Raw genomic sequence first — 20,969 nt, 5'->3', positions numbered from 1 at the left:
TATGAATATGTACAATACTGCAAAGCCAAATGCCATGATATTTACTATACTAGAACAGGGAAATGCTATAAAAAACTATTTAGAACACCTATTAACAGAAGGATAAAAGTGGTGTTGGGACTTTAGTATTTAGTGAAAGATCAAACAGTGCACCTTTTATCCCCTTAATGGGAAATTGTTATTGCTATAAACAGATTTAAATTGTAGTTGATATGTTTTACTTTGTCCCACTATACTGCACAGTAAATGTGACACAGGTATGGGATCGATTATGCAGAATGTTTGAGACCTAGGGTTTTCTAGATATAGGGATTCTGTAATTTGGATCACAAAACAAAAACACAAATGTGCCAGTGCATTATACTATGTTAAATATAGGAAGAATTGGCTTAAAAAGTAGTGTTTTGGGTTGATTTATTGAAAATGTCTCCAAAAATCCTACTAGTCCTGCCCATCTTGTCCACTTCCTACTGCCTCCTTTTCCAGGCTGTGCAGGGGAGCTGGTAGCACTAGCTGCTCTGCACTCTAGGACAAGATCCAATCAGCAATTAGGCTGACCTGATAGGGAACTGAAGCCTGTTTTTGCAGGGCTGTGATTGGCTATCCCCCTCCTTCTGTGCTTTTGGCAGGGACAGTTAGGACACGCCTGCCCCCACAACCAACCGTACAAGTTACTGTTTTATTATAATAAACAAAAAAAACTTAAAAAACCAACTCTGTGGGAGATGGCCTTCATGTAATTTGGAGCTTTCTGACAAACAGGTTTCTGAATAAGGGATCCATTCCAATTTTTTTGAGGTTTGAACAGTTAGATTTATAAAATATATTTCTTTTCTAGAGCACAAAGCTCTCATCTGACTGCAAACCCTTTGCTAACATTGTAACTGGGTCCCTTTTATGCTTTTTGGTAAACGCCAGATGAGGTTTCACATAGTTCATTTTGAGTAATACATTATTTTGCATTACTCTTCCATATAGGTAAGTGTAGAAATAAGGGTCAAAATAATTGTCTCACTAGTTTTCAGGCAGACTTTCTTTTATTCTTCAATTGGCTTTTTTGTACTTTGCAGTTCTCGGTCTAAGAGCACTAATATTACTGGAATAGCAGCAATTAGAAGCTCTAGAAAAATGCATTTATTGAAAGATTAGAACTTTATTAAATCCCTAGATATATTTAATGGTGTCTGTCAGTTGTTCTACTTGTACTATTAACCCATAAAATTCAATTCTTATAAAGAAATGTAATCGCAAAACCGACTTAAGTATATTTTGTAACATTATGGGACACTATACACTGAAACACTATTAGCTTGCTGTCACTGGCATCTCTTGGACACTACTGCAATACAGATTTTATTGTACCTACTATCAAAATATAGCAATACCAAACTATCAGAGCTAAGCAAAGAACTATTGGACATTTCACCACAAAATCTGAAACACAAGATGGATTTTCAAAATATCAATTTTGTGGAAGGAAACCCACTCAGTGCCCAGGCCAGAATTGAACCCAGGACCCTATGCAGTCAAAGTCTTCCTAAAAGAGAAAGCTACACATACTACACACATTAAAACCAAAAATGAGTGGGTTTTTAATGAATTATAGGTGTTGACATCAAAGGGACTTATTTGTGTCCCTGTCCCCTGGTTTAATGGAAGCCTTATTAATGCAAAGACTCTTCATATTCAAACTTGCATATATGGCTTTGAATAAGACTGTATCTATAGTATTAAGCAAGCAGTTCTAGATACATAGGTAGACAGTCACAGGGCCATAAAGGGCTAATCAGGATCGGACTGGGCCAACGGGAAAAAACAAACTGGTGAGCCCCAGCTCTCATGGGCACCGCAGTCCCACACCCAATACGGCCTCCCACCATCGCTCCCCCACTGCCCTCCCTCGATCATGGCTTGCTGCTGTTCTCTCTGCCTCAATCCAGACCAGATTATGGCATCCCCGTCGCTCCCCACCTCCCCTAATCATGTAAAAAGTTAAGTATAAGGATAATGCATGAGGGAGGGTCCTGAGGTCTGGAGGTAGATGAGCTGGCAGGTGGCTGGGACCATAGGGGGTCTGGGGGAACCTGGGGTAGTAGCCTCGATGGACCTAGCACATGCCAGTCCGATCCTGGGGATAATCTGCATATCCCTGCCGATAAATCCGAATGTGAGGGTTAAACTTTCTCGTTTTTGCTTTTAAAACCAAAACCAACGTGCAATGAGGGTAGCATAAAGTATGTGTTTCCAAAAAGGCTTTCAATACATTTTGTACTGTGAAGAGCATTTCCGCTCCTTTTTGCCCATCTCACCCTAGCCATGATGGCTTTAACTATATAGCATATACGCATTTGATTGTCATTAGTAAAAATGTGCTTCAATGCATGTTAGTTATCCAAGTGGTCCAACACAGACAAAGAAACCCATCACCCAGAGATAAAAAGCTGTACAATACATGTCCTTTTCAAATTAAAAACAAACCCCAAAGTTTTCTTTTCATTAAAACATCCATACCTGGTATAAATTAATTTAAAAATAGCGGTCAGGTGAAAAGACTGTAATGTTAACCATGGTTGATGTAAGAAACTGTCTAACCACTGTTTTTTCACTTTTATACTGAGCAAATAAAACTGAAGTTTAAAAAAAAAAAAAAAAATAGCCTGCCCCACCTCTATACCTTAGGGTTCCTTCTCCTATCCTCCCTTTGCTGTGTTTTTATTTGGAAAATAAAGCTGTGGCCCAGTTAACTCCATTATCCCTTCCCCACTTACCTCTCCCCATCCACTCCCCCTCCCTAAATTGCTTTATTATTGTCTATAATTGTATTTTAAAAAGAGTTATATGATTCATGTAAAGCTTTTGTTTTTATATATTGTTTATATAATTTATAATAAATTATATTTGTTCAATTAAAAAAAAACTGGTCTTGTTATTGCTTCTCAGCCATTTAGCTAAGATCAAGTGTTGAATTTGTCATTATCAGTAGGGGGATCCCACCAGCACAGAAGTAAGATGGCTTCTTGTACTTGTAGAACTTCTGGGTGGAGGGTGATGGATTAAGTTTACGCCACAGGCTTATGTTTAAGGGGGTCTGAAGACCTTTGTCCTCTGCAGAGGCCTGGGAGGTTGAGAATAAAGGGTTACACCCCAGTTTTTCAGATGACAGTATGCCTGAAGATTCCTTCTCATTGTGGGCCTTCTTGCCAGGTGACCCATCATTTGATGGGCTCTTCCTTTTTGAAGGAGAATGGGATTGCTTTCTAACACATTGTGTGTTTTTATGTACTTGTATGTGATTTTTGACTTTGCTCGGGCTTCAATTAAAAAAAATAAAAAGCCAATACTATCTGTTAAAATACTGTACTTATTTGTTAATGCAGCCTTGATTTACATTATTATGGTTGAAATTACATTTTCTATCTTCTTAGAAACCACAAGCTAAGCAATATTGTGTTTATAATTAATTACACGAGAACAATTTTTTTTTAAATAGACTATAAACTATTTTGCTAAGTCTATTACGATTTAAAGCCCTCATCTGATTTACAAGTGGAATTGACTTGATAATATAGAAAAATCAATGCTAGTGTATAATAAAGTCGATTTAATACAACACTATATACAGTACATTAATGTACCTGAAATGTTTCTTTCATAAAATATGTTCATTGTATTTGTGTCACATCTTACATACCAAACTTTATAAGCCTTCTCTAGCAAATTGTGTTACCTAGTCAAAAGGATTTTTGTAGCAAATATATGTAGTACAGGTATAGGATATATAGTATAGGATATCTGGAATGCTTGGGCCCTTGGGTTTCCAGATAAGGGGTCCATCAGTAATTTGGATCTTCATACCTTACGTCTGCAAAAAATCTCAGTTAAGCATTAAATAAAACCAATAAGATTGGTTTACCACTTGTATAGATTTATGAAGCTTAGTTGGGATCAAGTACAAGGTACTGTTAAATTATTACAGAGAAAAGGGAAATCCGTTTTAAAAATAAGAATTATTATCTTAAAATGGAGTCTATGGGAGATGGCCTTCCTGTAAGTTAGAACTTTCTGGTTAATGGGTTTAAAGATACGCAATAAGATACCTGTATCATTATTTAGGTGGTATAGGAACAATGAATATACATACTGTAAGTATCCTGATTACCATACTCTTTTAGGGTGGTGACACACGCAAAGATTCTGGGAGAAGGCTTTTCAGGGAGATCAGTCTCCCGAAGAAGAAGCCATTTTTCACTGGGCGACTAAATCTCCCTGTATCTTCGTGTGTCACTAGCCTTCTAGCCTTAAGTTTTTTGGGGAAAAAAAAAAAAGACAGACTACTTGACTCACTTCAACTTGAAATGTAAGATATTATATATTTTTCATGAGATCAAATAAGGGACCAAAAAGGTCACGTTAGGGGCTCAATTGTAGTATGGTTACCAACAACAACAAATCAGGTATTAACTTTAAACAGCCAAACTATAAGCTAGAGAATGAAATAAAAAACCTGACTGATGATTATAGGTAACTGCAGTGATATATTGTAGAAACTATGTTTCTATCTGTGGTTAGTCTGCCATAGAAGTATAACAGACAGGTTATTAAAGGGATTTAAGGGAGTTGTTTTTTTTTTTTTTTTTTTTTAAATCCCCCTCATCACATAGCACATGATAAATAATATTTGACAGCAAAGTAAATTTGGGCTAAGAAACACCCGTAACTTTTAATAATTGCACCTTTATTGGATCTCATCTGATCCTAATCAACATGTCCTAACTTTATTCGCTAGAAGCACAGTAGGATGTGGGTAGCCAGTCATAGCTGTCCTCAAGCAGGGAAAGATTAATTGTTTCTCAAGTCAGTTAATTTGCTTTCAGCCCACCCACAATATGAAGTCTGGTTGGCATCTTACAATAAGATATTTATTTTACAATAAATTCTGATTTCTACTGCACATGTGCACAAACCAGTCACAAGGGATCCATAGGAAAGGCAAGATGATTGCAAGGTGATCATGGTCAATGTTACCCTGGTCAGTGAATTTTTCAGTGAAGATAAGATGCCCTCACAGTGATTAACCCCCTTTCTTCTACTTTAAAAGCACAATAATTACCAAGTTCTGTTAGAACAGTATATAGAAGTTCATATTTTTTATTTGTCTGTAGTTCATTTTTAAACACTTTATTGCTCACTGTTAACTCTGTGAAGCAGTACTGCAGTCCCTTGATGGCCTATGGCACATGACATATTCGCTCATAGCAGGGAATCATATAGAAAGAGCAACATATTATTTCCCAGTGTTTTTTGCAAGAAAATGACGGCCTCTACATTTCCAAAAAAAAAAAAAAATATATATAATAAAAGACTTGTTGGAGTTTTATATAACACAAGATTAAGATCTCATATACTTTACACAGGACAGGCTTCCTCAGTAATGGCATAAGTTGTTTAATGCTACTCCGGTATCTTTTTATCCACTGAAACTTGGGCATATTTGCAGCAGTTCTTTGGAACACAATAAGTTGTAGAGATATAAAGAAGCTATATTCTCTGATGTCATCCTGTTCTATCACTTTGATTATCAAGCTAATTTAATTTGTGGGACAGGTTTTGTCAGCAGTAAAGCTACAGTATATTGCTCTCTTTAATCATTACAGTTAGTCTCCTGAGGGCGCTGGCCTAATGTTTTGCTGATTGATGATCCCTATTTTAAGCAGAAAACTAATGGCTCTAATGGTTAACACAGAAGAATATCCAGCACCTTTTGGGCCAAACCTCAGTTCCAGTAAAGGTGAAAAAGAAATAACAGCTTCTGTATATTTAAATATTTGTAAGAGTTAACTGGGGCTGCCTCAATTGAAACAATCCCATACAAACACACACTCAAAAAAAATAAAAAATAAATGCAGTTTTCATCAACACTTTCTAAACAGCCCAATTATGAAAACAGCAAATGAGTTTATTAGATATTTGTCTTACTTACAAAAGTCATGCACAGATTAGGAATAATTAGGTGGTGATTTATCAACTTTCGAATTAAAATTTTTCACTTGATTTAAATTTATTTTGCCAGAAAAACGTACAAGTTCAAGTTATATATTCAAAAATGTGAATGTTTGATACTTATTAAGCACAAAAAAAAAACATTTTTTAAATAATTTTTTACAACTTGAATGTAAAACTCAGGAGTCAATGGGAGTTGTCCTAGGCAAAAATTCATGCCTTTTTCATTCAAGATTTTTGAGTTTGTAAATTCACGAATTCCAGCTTTTTAAGCTTACAAACCCACAAATTCTATGTATTCAAGTTTTGTTTATCACAATTGTATTCAACTGAGTTTTTATTATTCAGATTTTTTAATAAAAAGGTAAACATTCAAGGTCTTTAAATTGTGAGTTTATTCGAAGTAGAAAAAAATCTTATACTTTTTAATAAATATGTCCATTAATGCCACTGGGACAACAATGGTTTACTTGATAAAAACACAGATGCACCAGCCTCAAAAGCACAAAAATCAAGACAAAAAAAAAAGTATTACTGATTTCAAAATACTTTTTGTTTGTAAATATTTAATAATTATGAAATCAACCCACCAACAATGTTTAAAAAAAATGGCAAACACAGAACACAATCATCTATTCCTACTCAATATGTGAACTTTTATTTAGAAATGATCATACATAATGTCAATACCTGTAGCTTGGTGTGATGGATATGTTGAAGCCACCGTAGCCATATAGAAAAGCAGGATGAGAATTGTCCAGGGCGATTCCCTTTTTATGGACTATAAACATTGGTATCATGGTGCCATCTTTGCTAGGGTAAAAAACCTGAAGCAGACAAGAAACATTATTTTGATTAAGAATGTGAAAACACCCAGGAAATGTGATAGAGAATGAAAAAAAGAATCAGTGCTAATGCATGTGTAACAGAAACATTTTCATCTTTAATAATATTAGGTATGAAAACATGCCTTGGCGCTTAAAAGTGATGAAGTAAAATGTGATCATACAAACACTTTACTGCCTCTGATCTTTTGTAGGTAGCAGATGAAAGCAATACAAATGAACTTGTTTTTAGCAAGAGGCTTTCCTTTGATTCTAAGCCTGGTTGAGTAATTTCATTAAGAATTCTGTAGCTATGTTGAATGCCAATGAAAGCCATCTTAACAATGACAACCTAACACTCTCTCAAGCACAGGAACTGAAGAGAGTTATCAACACCAGAGGTAGCAGCTCTCAATCACGACTTTTTTCCTCTTTTATATCACAGCTACAAAAGAAACAGTTTCAGAGTGTGGCATTTTCAGCAAATTAGAAGTTTACTTTAATTAAAGTAATGTCTGAATATTTTTAATTCAATATTTTGTTGTTTTTTTTAAACATCAGCGGGTGGGTGACTAAAAGACGACAAGAGAGGCAACACAACCTAGCTAAGAGTCACCATGTAATTAATGGTGGCATCATAATTAGGTACATAAGAATGGCATTTGTTACTGTGCGCAATCGAAGACACTATGAGGCAGATTTATAAAAACATTAAAGATTACAACATAAAAACCCACATTTTCTATAATTTGTATGCGATTTTTAGAAGTGTATTCATTAAATGGTGAACTTTGGTGAACTTTAAGTTTCACCCACTGCTAAATACACTTCTAAAAATCCAATAGGAATGAATTGAAAGTGGGAATCTCTAATCTCACATTTTGATAAATCTGCCTCAAGCAATTAATCTTTTTCCGATTTGTTTTTGTTTTTTGAATTATTGAGATTTTAGTTCACCAGCTCTTCAGTTTGAATTTCAACAGCTGGTTGCTTGGGTGTAATTTACCCTAACAACTATGCAGTGGTTGTAATAAGAAACAGGTAGATAAACAGGAGAGGGCTTAAATAAAGATAAATAATAAAAAGTATCAAAAAAATTGTAGCCCCACAATGCAATAGTTTTTTTGGCTGGCTGGGGTCAGAGACCCCTGCTTGTAAGCTGAAAAAACAGCTATATAAATCTCTATAGATAGTGTATAGAAATAGACCTTAAATAATTTTTACTTTTTGCATGCTTATAGCAACGAGTTTGAGCTGCCATACATTATGCAGAAGCATCTGTAGAATCCGAAACACATGAAACAAAAGTAAAGGTGGACATATTTTTAAATGGTAGCACTGGTTTGGCATTATTTATGGAACTGTTCAGTTAGCCATTTCCCCATTACATTAAACCACACCCTGATTGTGCTACCCCCCCATCCCTTCTAACTACAGGAATTACTACAGGAAATAGCACAATAAATGGAAAAAAATACATACTCTTCATTTTGAACACACAACTAAAAATTTGCCATATACAGGTATTGGACGTGTTATCCAGAAACCCATTATCCAGAAATCTCAGAGTTACCGAAAGTCCATCTCCTATAGACTCCATTTTATTTGAATAATCCAAATTTGTAAAAACATCTTCCTTTTTGTCTGTAATATTAAAACAGTACCCTGTACTTGATCCCAATTAAATGATCCTTTTTGGAAGCAAAACCAGCATTTTGGGTTTATTTAATGTTTACATGATTTTCTAGTAGATTTGAGGTATGAAGATCCAAATGTCACGGTCGGCACCCAACACCAGAACAAAACACCAGGCACCCTGGTCTCTGCTCGTGCTTCACCAGTAGTGTGACCGCCTTTGGGCCTCGGGAGGAGCCCTCGGCTTACTTGGATGCCACCTGGACTTAAACGAGAGGTGCAAGATGAGGGTTCTGGATAAGCAGAGGGGCACGACAGTAAAGCAAAGTCTTTGGACAGAAGATCGTAGTACAAGGCGTTTAGGCAAAAGAGTAGTCAGATCAGGTCGAGGCAGGCAGAGAATAAACGTTATCAGGCAGGCAAGGGTCAAACCAGGAAGTCAATCAGAGGGTTAATCAGAGGAGGTAGTCGGTAATCAGGCAAGGGTCAGAATCCAGAATGGTCAAATAGCCAGGCAGGGGTCAAAAACAGGAATCAAACAGGTTCAGAAAATAGCACAAGGCTCAGAAGCACCAGGAAACAAAATCCTATCACGGGCAATGTGAAAAATCCAAACTGTGCCTTTAATACTTTTAAATTTCGCGCCACTGCGCGCTGACGTCACACGCCAGCGCGCATGCGCACATAAATCAGGAAGAAACGCGCCGCGCAACGTGGCGGGCATCCCCGCCGAGGGGGCTGCAGGCGTCCCTGCAGACCCCCTCCCGCTAGACCACCAGGTAAGGTTGTTACACCAAAGATCCATTATCCAAAAAAACCCAGACCCAGAGCATTCTGGATAACAGGTCTTTTACCTGTACAGAACCAATATGCGGCAGGTTGCAAGTGTTGCATTAGTCCTTGAATATTTTCATGCCATAATAATGCCTCAGGTGAGGTTAAATCCTGCAATTCACACACTACTAATTATTCTAAAAAAAACTCCAAACCTCTAGAGATGCTTTGCTCTTGTTCAAGATCACGCTAAGAAACACCTTATTAGTTTCATCCTTGTGTGCAAGGGCAAATCAATGTCCATTTTGAAACCTTTGGCTTTAGGTAACTACCGCAGAGTTAAAAAAAATAGAGCAAAAATATTGTTACAGGTCACAGAATATTTTCTTAATTAATGTTGTTTTACAGGAAACAGTGTTTCTGCAAAGTACTGTATAATTTTAGGATATCCTTATGAATAAACCAAATGCGGTATTATTACAGAGGTATCTGTATCAGTTTAGATTTCAGACATTATGCAAACATTACCGTTACCTGTCTAAGAAAACATATAATTTGCTCACTCAGTGGAGAGTGAACTACAGACAACTCAGAATTTTGTGAAACTGACAAAGACCACATTGCCATTGAACAATAGTGCTTTATTTCTCGCTCTTAATAAAAATGGGAAGGGCGATGAATATGGCAGAAATGTGGATAAAACATTAGTCCTATGGATGATCTTGTCTGTCTTACTGCTTGAAGGCTAAACCAGCTCATTTTGCAAACATATTAAATAGAAATTCCAGCAGAACAAACTTGTACATGTATGACAGTACCAGTATGGAGCACACAGATAAAGCAAACTGTATCTAGCAAACATGTCACTCATTTTATAATACATCAGTATCATGCAACTAATCTGCCTGACTTTAAAGGGGTGGTACACCTTTAAAGAAGAGGGAAAGGCTAAAACTAAGTAAGCTTTATCAGAAAGGTCTATATAAATACACCAATAAATCCAAGCAAGTAATGCTGCTCTGAGACCTCTGTCAAAAGAAACACTGCATTTCTGTCCTATTTCATACACATGGGCTTCTGTTTCAGACTTCCTTTTTTAAACTTAAACCTCCAAGGTCAGGACATGAGCATGCTCAGTTTGCTCCTCTTCCCCTCCCCTCCCTGCTGTAATCTGAGCCCAGAGATATGAGTGAGCAGTGAGATACTCCAGCAGGAAGTGATGTCACACCAAGCTAATTTGGCAGCTGCTATCCCAAACAAACAGAGAGAGCTTCTAAAGCTTTTTACTCAGGTACGGTAAAGCATTCTATAATAAAACTTGTAACTTGCACTTGTGGCTAATCTATTGGCAATAAACTGTCTCTGTAGCTTTCCTTCTTCTTTAAGTTAACTTTTATTATGTTATATGATGGCTAATTCTAAGCAACTTTTCAATTGCCCTTGGTTTTTTTTTTTTATAGTTTATTTTTAATTATTTGCCTTCATCTTCTGACCCTATTTGCATTTACTTTCCAGCTTTTCAATGACCCCTATAAAACAAATTGTTCTGTAAGGTTACACATTGGAAGGCACATTGATTAAAGTTTGAATTTCAAATTAAGTTTGAGTTTTTTTAAAACTCTATTAAATTGATTATACTCTAAACTCGAATGGGGGTTATTTATTTAAAAAATTGAATATCTAAAACTCGGACGAATATTCCCGACCTGAAAACTCGATTCAAATTCGACTAAACTCGAATTGAGTTTTTTCTTAGAAAATGATGTGAATGTCAGAAAGGCTACTAACAGCATAAAAATGGTCACTGGACCTCTACTATAGACTTATATATGAACTTGGCAGGTTTTAGGTGGAGAATAGTCTAAATCAAATTTTTAAAGGGCCAGAGTTTGATAAATCTCGAAATCTGAATTCAATTATACTCGAATCGAGTTTGGATAATTCACAATTCGAATTTGAGCATTTTGACCCTTAATAAATCTGCCCCTATTGCTACATCTTTCTATTTAAGCCCTCTCCTATTTATTTTCCAATCTCTTATTCAAATCAATGCATGATTGTTAGGGTAGTTTGGACCCTAGCAATCAGATTTCTGAACATACAAGCTGCTAAATAAAAAGCTAAATAACTCAAAAAACAAATAATAAAACATGAAAACCAATTCCAAATTGTCTCAGAATTCTCTCTCTACATAATAAAAGTTAAAGGTGAACAAACAATAGCCAGCTTTTGAATAGCATTACCCCAATGACATTATCATTACTCCAATTCACTAGACCATAACCCACCACTGACTTCTTGCAGAAGAATTAGAATACTTTAAAGGAGCATTTAACCCGTAACATAAAAAAACCCTACCCCCCTACCATACATAGACCCCCTTCCCCCCAGCCTAGCTGCCCCCTCCTGCCAAATGCTTCTAACTTTTTACTTATCCCTTGGTGCAGTTTTTGTCCTCAGGACTTCCGGTAGCCATCTTCTTTTCTTCATTAAACTTCGGAAGCAGCATGGAGTTTCGGCGCATGCGCAGTTGGAGTAATATTCCGGTCCCGAGTTTCTGTGCATGCATCAGAGAAATTTTCAGCTGCTGTTCGGGCCTGGAATATTACTCCAACTGCACATGCACAGAAAATGCTGGTGTGCTTCCAAAGTTTAATGGAGAAAAGAAGATGGCTGTCGTGAACTCCTGAGGACAGAATCAGCACTGAGGGGTAAGTAAAAAGTTAGGGGCATTTGCCCAGGGGGGCAGCTAGGCTGGAGGGGAGGTGGTGGTCTACGTAGGGCAGGGTTTTTTATTTTACGGGTTGAATTCTCCTTTAAAGCATGGTGTGGGAATACATAAGAAAGGGTGTGGGAGTACATTAGGAAGGTAGTAGATGGACAGCCATTGAATGAATTTGAGAAGCTTACCTTAGTAAGCACTCTAGTTCCCCCAGGAGTGGAACTGGATGTAGGCACAAAGGGGATGAGGGCAACAGCATTGGGTCAGCTTCCTCATGTGGCAAAATGCCTACAAACATCTGTATCAGTCCCATTATATTTTGACCCATGCGACTACATCAGACTTGTAGGATGTGTTTTGTCAATCCAACTCATTTTACAAATCTCTAGTGGAGTTTAGCCCTAATACTTGACAAAATGTTAACATTTTTTAAAGTCCCAAATATTGCATCCAATTTGCTCCTTTGGAATTTGGACCTTAGCAACCAGACTGCTGAATTGCAAAATGGAGAGCTGCTGAATAAAAAGCTAAATAAGTAAAAAACTACAAGTAATAAAAACCAATTGCAAATTGTCTCAGAATATCATTCTACATCGTACTAAAAGTTAATCCAAAGGTAAACTACCGCTTTAACAGTAATCTACACCTATGAGCCATATCGAAAATTATGTTTCCGACAGGATAAGGCTCTTAAGTACGATAAGGATGTGAATGTAAATCCACAGGAAAGGGGAATCTATTATTTCACAAGGTATCAGCTGTTTAAAAACATCCACAGCCCCAGAGGACACAACAGAATGAAGCCTAATTCACAAGAGCGATCCTAGAACAATTAAAAGACACTAGGAAATTCAGCAAATGAACATGCGAAACTGGTATGGTTTATTTTTGGTGCTCTGATTACATCAGCTTCAGAAATGGCTGTATGAAGAACACAAGGGATTATCATTGGTGTTGTATACTGTTCTATACTGAAGAAATTCATATATATATATATATATATATATATATATATATATATATATATATATATATATATATATATATATATATATATATATATATATATATATATATGAATATTAAGGATTCATTACATCTTATTTTGGATTAAATACACAGTATTGTTTTATTACTATAGAGAAAAAGGAAATCATTTTAAAAAATTTGGATTAATTTATAATAATGGAGACTATGGGGCAAATTCACTAAAGTGCGAAGTGGTTAACGCTGGCGAAAATTTGCCAGCGTGATGTCTTTTTGCTACTTTGCCGATTTACTAAGTGTCCCTGGCGTAAATTCGCTAGCAAAGGAGATAAGATTCTAGCGGTACTTCGCTCCGTAACGCCAGACGAAGTTGCACTCTGGTGAAGAGACTTAACTACACTAAATTAATAAGATGCGGATTTTTCTGAACGTTATCTCTTGCGCCAGAGTTTACTTCGCCATCTCAGACCAGCCGAAGTGCAATAGAGTAGATATGAGTTTGTTCAAAAATAGTTTCTACCTTTCTTAACATTTTCTAAGTCCCAAAAAACACTGGCGTCTTTTTACTTTTTACACAGACTCCACTTTATCCAAATAATCCAATTTTTTTAAAATTGATTTCCTTTTTCTCTGTAATAGTAAAACAGTATCTTGTACTTTATCCCAACTATATAATTAATCCTTATTAGCAGCAAAACCAGTCTACTGGGTTATTTCATGTTAACGTGATTTTATAGTAGACTTAAGGTATGAAGATCCAAAATACAAAAGATCCAATATCCAGAGAGCCCCAGAGCATTCTGAATAACAGGTCCCATACAAGTAGTACCATCCCAGAACCTTGGAGGGTGAATGCCAAACTGAAAACATGCTTATATATCAACAAAAAAATATCTGCTACAAAAAAGGAACATATATCTGTGGCCAAGCCACAACGAACACCATGCTCAGAGAATAATATAGTAAACTATGACTTAAAAATGATGGATACGCATTCTAGTAAAATTAACATTTACATATTCACTACATAAACTGAAAAAAAAAAAAAAAGATTTAACAGGACTTGTACAATTATTATAAATGGATTAGAACGGCTTCAATATTGGCATAAACAGTGTTTTCATCAGATATTGGAAAAGATGGCCTACTTTTTCCCATTCATATCTAAAGTCCCTAGAGGATATAAAGGATATGGACATGTAATGATCTGACTGCTTTAACAAAAGCAAAACAAATTCAAAGTAGCTGCTAATGCATTTGAAATGCATGAAAAACGGATATTTGATGATGGTAAAAAAAATAATAGACTGCAGAGATTTCCCAGTTACATATGGCATTAGATGTCAAGTTAACATGTTCAAGTGCAAAAGAGCTCAGCTCTAAATCACACCAGCCATGACAAATCAATTACACCGCCTGCAGATCCTTTTAGCGCCTTACAAATGATGAAATAACACGCCTTGCTGCTAAAATAGTAATATCCAGCAATTATGAAAAATCATCTCTATGCAGAATAAAGACTAGGCAGGTTACCAAAATATCACACTAACATTAGCATCTGTCAGAAGGCATACACAGGTATAGTGATACAATATTGAAATCTCTGTGCCTTAGAGAAATGTTCATTGCCTTTGATCCATGTGCAGTCATCCAGTGAAGGGCAATTTATAAAACATTTTTTCTTTTAAAGCATTTCACCAAGCTCAAGATAAACAAGTTAGCATTTATTGTTAGGAAATTAAAACATTGCATATATGTATCTACTGAAAAAGCTATTAAATTTGTCATACAACACACACAGGGCTAAATGACAAAGCTCCAAAATGTTGAATTGCAATGAGCAGCATCACTGTAAGCTCATAATTACAAACCTCTGGCTAATTGGCAGCGAAGATCATCTCTTGGCTGCAAGCTGGGAGCCTTCCCAAGTGTACTAACTGATATTCATAATCATGTACATCTGAGAACTTCACAGCCTTTGCCTGATGCTACGTACAATGTAGTGATGTGTGAATAGAGAAAAAGTCGACCTGCACCCAACTCAAACCTGGCTTCTCCCTATCTATATATAGATTTGCACCACCCTGCCAATGACAATACAACATGGGCGGGGAGAACAGAAGAGTATATAAAAAAAAAATAATGCTGCAAGCAGGAAACCAGCAGTGTAAGGTCGTGGGCGGGGAGAGCAGGAAGAAGAACTCAACCCGAACTTGCCCCCAGATCCCGGGGTATTGGGCCGGCCCACACATAGCTAGCAATGGTTTACAGCAAAACCCCAGCAGAAACATAGATGTGATCAGGCCCGGATTTGGGGAAAGGCCACCTAGACCCGGGCCTAGGGCAGCAGGATTTTAGGGGGGCGCATGCTGCCCAACCACACCCACATAGGTACAAAAACAATGGAAATGCGCTGGAGATACAATCATTTTTTAAATTTCCTATGCGCCAATCCGCATTGATGATGAAAATTTGCATGAATAAAGGAGAGGGGACAGGGGTGACAAACGGCAGTGGGCCTAGGGGCGCCCACTATGTAAATCCGGCCCTGGATGTGGTGCTATGTCAGCTGGATTCTTCTTTCTCCAGTCAGGAGAAAGAAGAATCACCTTTTGTTTTGCATCACTTTTTGGTGCCCACTAGTTGGCATGACCTAGGGGATATCAGGGATCACAATAAGACAGGGTCTTATTGCACTGCAGAGCACACTATTGGTGGGGGCAGGTCCCTTCATTCCATTCTTGAGCCTGTGCCAGTGCAAAAACCACACCAGTTTTGCACCCTTCCCCACTAATGGTAAAGTACACATATTATATTATATTTTTTATGGCTGGTGGCTTACCAGGATGCTTGAAACATAAATTCATTACTAGTACTTGAAACACAGAGAACAAAGTAATTCAAGCTCCATTTTTCTAAATAAGATTTTACCTATTAAGCATTCCATTAAGACAGGGATATCAAAAAGTACAGTATATTCCCTGCATTTGCGGTCTACTGAGCACTTTTTAGGGATGTAGAAAAAAAAAAACTGTCTGATAGATTGTTAGCAGAGGGTAAATTACAAATTTAGCTGGGTACTTACCCCATATGTCAATAAGATGTTTTCAAACATGTGACCAAGCTGCTGATTGGTTCATATGGGTTACTAAACCTGGGAAAACATCACTAGGGCTTATTTATCAGCACTAGGCACATTTTCTGATGGGCAGTAACCCATAGCCAGCTGCAGGTAGAACAATGAATGCAACAATTTTATTGATTGACTCGAATACTTGAATTGATAGAGTTATCTGTGAAAAAAAAAAAAAAACTTGTATACCTCGAATTGATCATGTTTTGCGAGCGCAAATCAACGTAAAAAAAAAAAAACAAAACGTAAATCATGAAGGCTAAAAAACATCTTCAAATGGTTCAAGGGACCTCTGCCATTGACTTCTACATGAACTCAAAGGGTTTTAGCTGAAGTATTTTTGGATTTGAGCTTTTTGCAGCTTTGGGCATAATAAATCTTGAATAAAATGTTATGTTTTTTAATCTGGAAAAATTTGCGTTTTTACTGAAACTAACCTAGAAAAACTTGAATTTTTTGGGAAAACACAATTCAACCTTTGATAAATAACCCTCTAAATGTTCATACAACTTTATTGGCCCCAACATATTATCCAACAGGATATATAATTAGAAATAAAGAATTCTAGTAAAATACAGTTCTGTTTAAGGCAGTAGTTTTCCTTTTTATCATAATCCCTTGGCAATTGGTAATACTCAGGCAAAATGCCCTTTTATATCTGAGGGAAACTGGAATTAAAATAAACAGTTAAATCAATTATAGTTGTGGAGTGCTTTCCAGTGAGATCTTTTGAAGCATGTACAAAAAAATCCCATAGAATTCTTCATCAAAAGGTATTGGCCTTTCCAGCCAATAAATTACTTTTCAGTTGAAGTGTGCCTTTTGTGCACTTTGACTTTGGTCTCTCAAGCATAACAAAAGTCTGAAGTTCAGCAATTCCTCAAATAAATTGGCATTCTATATACAAGACTTTAGCGCACCAAACCAAAGTAAAAATTCTGTTGTGCATCAAAAGCCCTTGCACCATTCCAAATACATACTCTAAATATCCATACCTACACAGAATCCAATTTTCTGGAAAATGGAGGAAGGGCAGAGAGCAGAAAAATAGCTAGGGGAGAGTAAAGCTGAGAAGAAAAGAATGAAATAGAAGAAAAACTTTGTTACCAAGAATGGGCCAACAGAAGGAGTTAAGAAATGGGTGAAAGAGAAGAATGTTAAAAGACAAAAAAAATTATTTTACCCTTAGCAGGTTAACATATGTTGGCATAAAATACATACAGAGCATACATGCTAAAATAAATGTGGAATATTGTTTCTGGATCAATTACTCAAGCTCTAAGTAAGGTACCATTTGGTGTAAACTGCTTTTGGGTAAACTGAAAGATCCATTATCAGGAAACCCCCAGGTCCCAAGCATTTTGGATAATAGGTTCCATACCTGTACAATGTAAGACAATACCAGACCTATCTTTGCTGGGGAACTAAGACTTTTGCAACATTGTTTAAAAGGTAACAGCTGGGAGTTAGGCAAATGTTGAACTCAATAGCAACCGTTTTTACAAATAACTTTAAAAGCGCTGACAATTTTTAATAAATGCAGAGTAAAAATTTGCTTACAATTATGTTTTCTTTCATTAGGAAAATTTTTATCCTGGGGTTGACTTGCCCTTTAATTGATTGATCATGCTGTATGTAAATTAAACTGTAATACAGATATGGGACCAGTTATACAGAATGACTTGGGGTTTTCCAGATAACGGATCTTTTGGTAATTTGCATCTTCATACCTAAAGTCTATTACAAAATCATGTAAACATTAAATAAACCCAAAAGGCTGGTTTTGCTTTCAATAAGGATTAATTCAATCTTAGTTTGGATCAAGTACAAGGACTGTTTTATTATTACAGAGAAAAAGTAATTCTGAGCTTTCTAGATAACAGGTTTGCAGATAACGGATCCCATACCTATAACTAGAGAAACATTTATTTATTTTGCTGTTTTTAGCACCCTTTCTAGTCTTGCGAATCATGTCCATTGCAGTTATATTTTACTGTCTACCCTATATATTTTGAGAAAGCAAACCAATTAATGAATAATCCTCTGGCTTTCCTGCAGCTACTCTGTTAAGAAGGTAAACCTTTAGCTTTTTTTAACAGGGTATATTATGGCCTTTATGAGCTAGTAGTTCCTGATATTGCCCATGGGAGAAGAAAACAAGCAAGCCTTGGTTACCCTGGTAGTTTATTTGTAGTTCATAAGAAAATCCAGTTATCGTAGCTGATGGAAATTGCTCAACAGCATTTATCACCAAGCAATTTCATGCAGCGCTGCCTTTAATGAGACGTCTTTCAAAGTGCTCAATAGGTTTAAATAGCAGTTAGCTATATTATTTGAACCCATACTACTTTTAAAACAAAAGAAATGTGTTATTGGGTGTGGTCATGTGAGACTTAATTTATATAGCCATATACAGGTATGGGACCTATTATACAGAATGCTCGGGACCTGGTGTTTACCGGATAATGGATCTTTCTGTAGTTTGGCTCTTCATACCTTAAGTCTACTAGAAAATCAATTAAACATTAAATAAAACAATAGGCTGGTTTTGCCTCCAATAAGGATTAATTATATCTTAGTTAGGATCAAGTACAAGGTTCTCTTTTATTATTAGAGAAACATGAAATTGCACTATTTGGATAAAATGTAGTCCATAGGAGATGGCCTTTCCGTAATTCAGAACTTTCTGGATAACGGGTTTCCGGATAACTTATTCCATACCTGTATTTACAAAGTGATCAATTAAAGAAAGGGGTCCAACAATACAAAGCATACTACACACAGTACAGCAACAATACAATGTATCTAAGTACTATGCTTGCTTTTGCTTCTGGCTATTACTCCACACGGTCCTTACAGGGCCACTGAAACTTCCCTAGTAACTATAATGACTTTATGTTGTGAGACTGCCTCATTGAAGATTAAACCTTGCCTACACTAGCATTGTGTTCTTTACTTACTTAATTCCCCCTATCATCATATTTCAATCTGCCATGTGTCAAAGTCTAGGAATATATAATTTTATGTAGTAAAGCCTAGCTATGTTATGACCTTGTTTAGAGACGTGAGGTCTTATTAATGAAGCCATAGAAAATGTGCACCTTGTCCCACAGTTTGTACTATGAACATGTGGGAGATAAATATTTGTAAGAGGTTATGATGTTGTACTAGTAATTCAGTCAGATTTTACTGGGGCATATTTTGAAATGTATCACATTTTTGTCTTGCAATGTGAAATAATTCTGATACTGTGCTTTGAAATTATTACTTACTTGTTGCAAGTTTTTCATCTATGCACTCAAGAATTACACATATTTGTTGCCTGGACTTTGAAACCCAGTTGTGTGTTCACAATTACATTTCTTTGTAAAAAATTCTAATTATTTAAACATACTTAGATACATTGATCTTTTTACATAAGAGGAATTATGGACATATTTAGAAAGCTTACATATATACCATTTTCTTAGGTAAGCTACAAATTGCCCCCACAATATATCCCTAAAGAGAAAGAGCATAACATTTTAAGAAGTTTCTGTGCAACAAATGTGCAATACAGAAAACTGAAATCTATGGCTTGCAGAAGTATTCAGAAGCTTTTTTGATCTTGGTGATATCTCAAAGCACTGAAACTCAAACTGCTGTCTGCATAAGTATTCAATTCCAAAACGTCATTATTTTGCAGAGCCACTTTTGCAGTTTTTTAAAGATATGTTCCAGCTTTCACAGTTTTGCAAGTTCATTTAGTAAGATTTGCTCCTGGTTGTTAAGAGGTTTATGCACCTTGGATTATGGTAGTGTAGGACATTCACATTTTTGTTATGTTATGCGCACAGTATCATGTACCCCAGAACATGTGTAGTGCAGTGTTTGAGCACTGCAAATTGCGACAGTAGTGATGCGTAGAAGAGATGCACAGTAAGGAGAGCTAACTGGTATGCAAGGTCGGACTGGAGCATTGGGGGCCCACCGGGGCTGTGACACCAAGGGCCCTCCTAGCAGTCCACGGGGGCTCACTCCTGACTTCAAAACCTCTGCAACCCCCCCCCCCGCATGCACGAACGTTGGCAAAGTACTAAAGGTGCAGACAAAGGCTGTGGGCATACAGGCTGAAGGCTGAGCTGCTCTCAGTCTGTGTATTTTTGCAGGCTGAGAGAAGTGGATCTGCTCTCTGCCCCTGATCCATTGATTTGTATCTGATCAGCCTGTGGAGGTAGGTCCAAATACGCAAAAGGAGGCTTTTCAGGGCTGACCGCCACTTCACTCTGCTGTCAGAGTGCACATGCAAACTAATAGGATTCAAACAATGGAGGAGAGGCAGAGAGCAGATCTAGTTGATCATGTTTTAACTTTGCTTCTGGCTTCCAGATGTAGTTTTTGGCTATGGGCACACAGGCTTATCTCAGCTTGCATATTTTTGCAGCTGAGCCTTCAGCCTGTGTGCCCATAGCCAAAAACTAGATCTGGAAGCCAGAAGCAAAGTCAAAACATGATCAACAAGAACAAATTCATTGGCAGATCAGAGAAGTTGAGACTAACTCAGTAGCACCTGGAGTGGGGCTGGTGCAGAAATAGAGGCAGGGCAGGATACAGCCTTTGTAGACAGACCAAACTGTTGACACTATTTGACCAGGGGGTAAAACTTCCCAAATTCCCCCTTTGCTAACTTTAAAGAAGAAGGAAAGTCAACAATTACTGGGGGGGGGGGTACCAGAAGTTAGGCACCCACCGGTGATTGTATTCCCTATCACAAATTAATTGTGTAAAGTCAGCCCACTACACAGGGATTGAATAGTTATGTAGAGAAATGTAGAGCACAGAATAATTCAAATTACATTTGCATGTTATGCACCTATTATATACATGTGCAGATACCTGTGCTAAATCTTCCACT

General features: G+C 36.8%; 1 protein-coding gene across 1 annotated transcript in view; it reads right to left on the bottom strand.

The window, feature by feature from the left end:
- The window catches only part of prep.L (prolyl endopeptidase L homeolog), a 76,642-nt gene that overhangs the window by 11,413 nt on the left and 44,260 nt on the right, over positions 1-20,969 (bottom strand). The window contains 1 exon segment of the mRNA NM_001090845.1: positions 6,691-6,827. Coding sequence (NP_001084314.1) covers positions 6,691-6,827 — 137 coding nt within the window.

Source organism: Xenopus laevis, chromosome 5L (assembly GCF_017654675.1).
Source record: "Xenopus laevis strain J_2021 chromosome 5L, Xenopus_laevis_v10.1, whole genome shotgun sequence".
NCBI classification, from domain to species: Eukaryota; Metazoa; Chordata; class Amphibia; order Anura; family Pipidae; genus Xenopus; species Xenopus laevis.
Note: the sequence above shows the minus strand (reverse complement) of the source record. Positions and strands in the feature narration are given on the sequence as shown.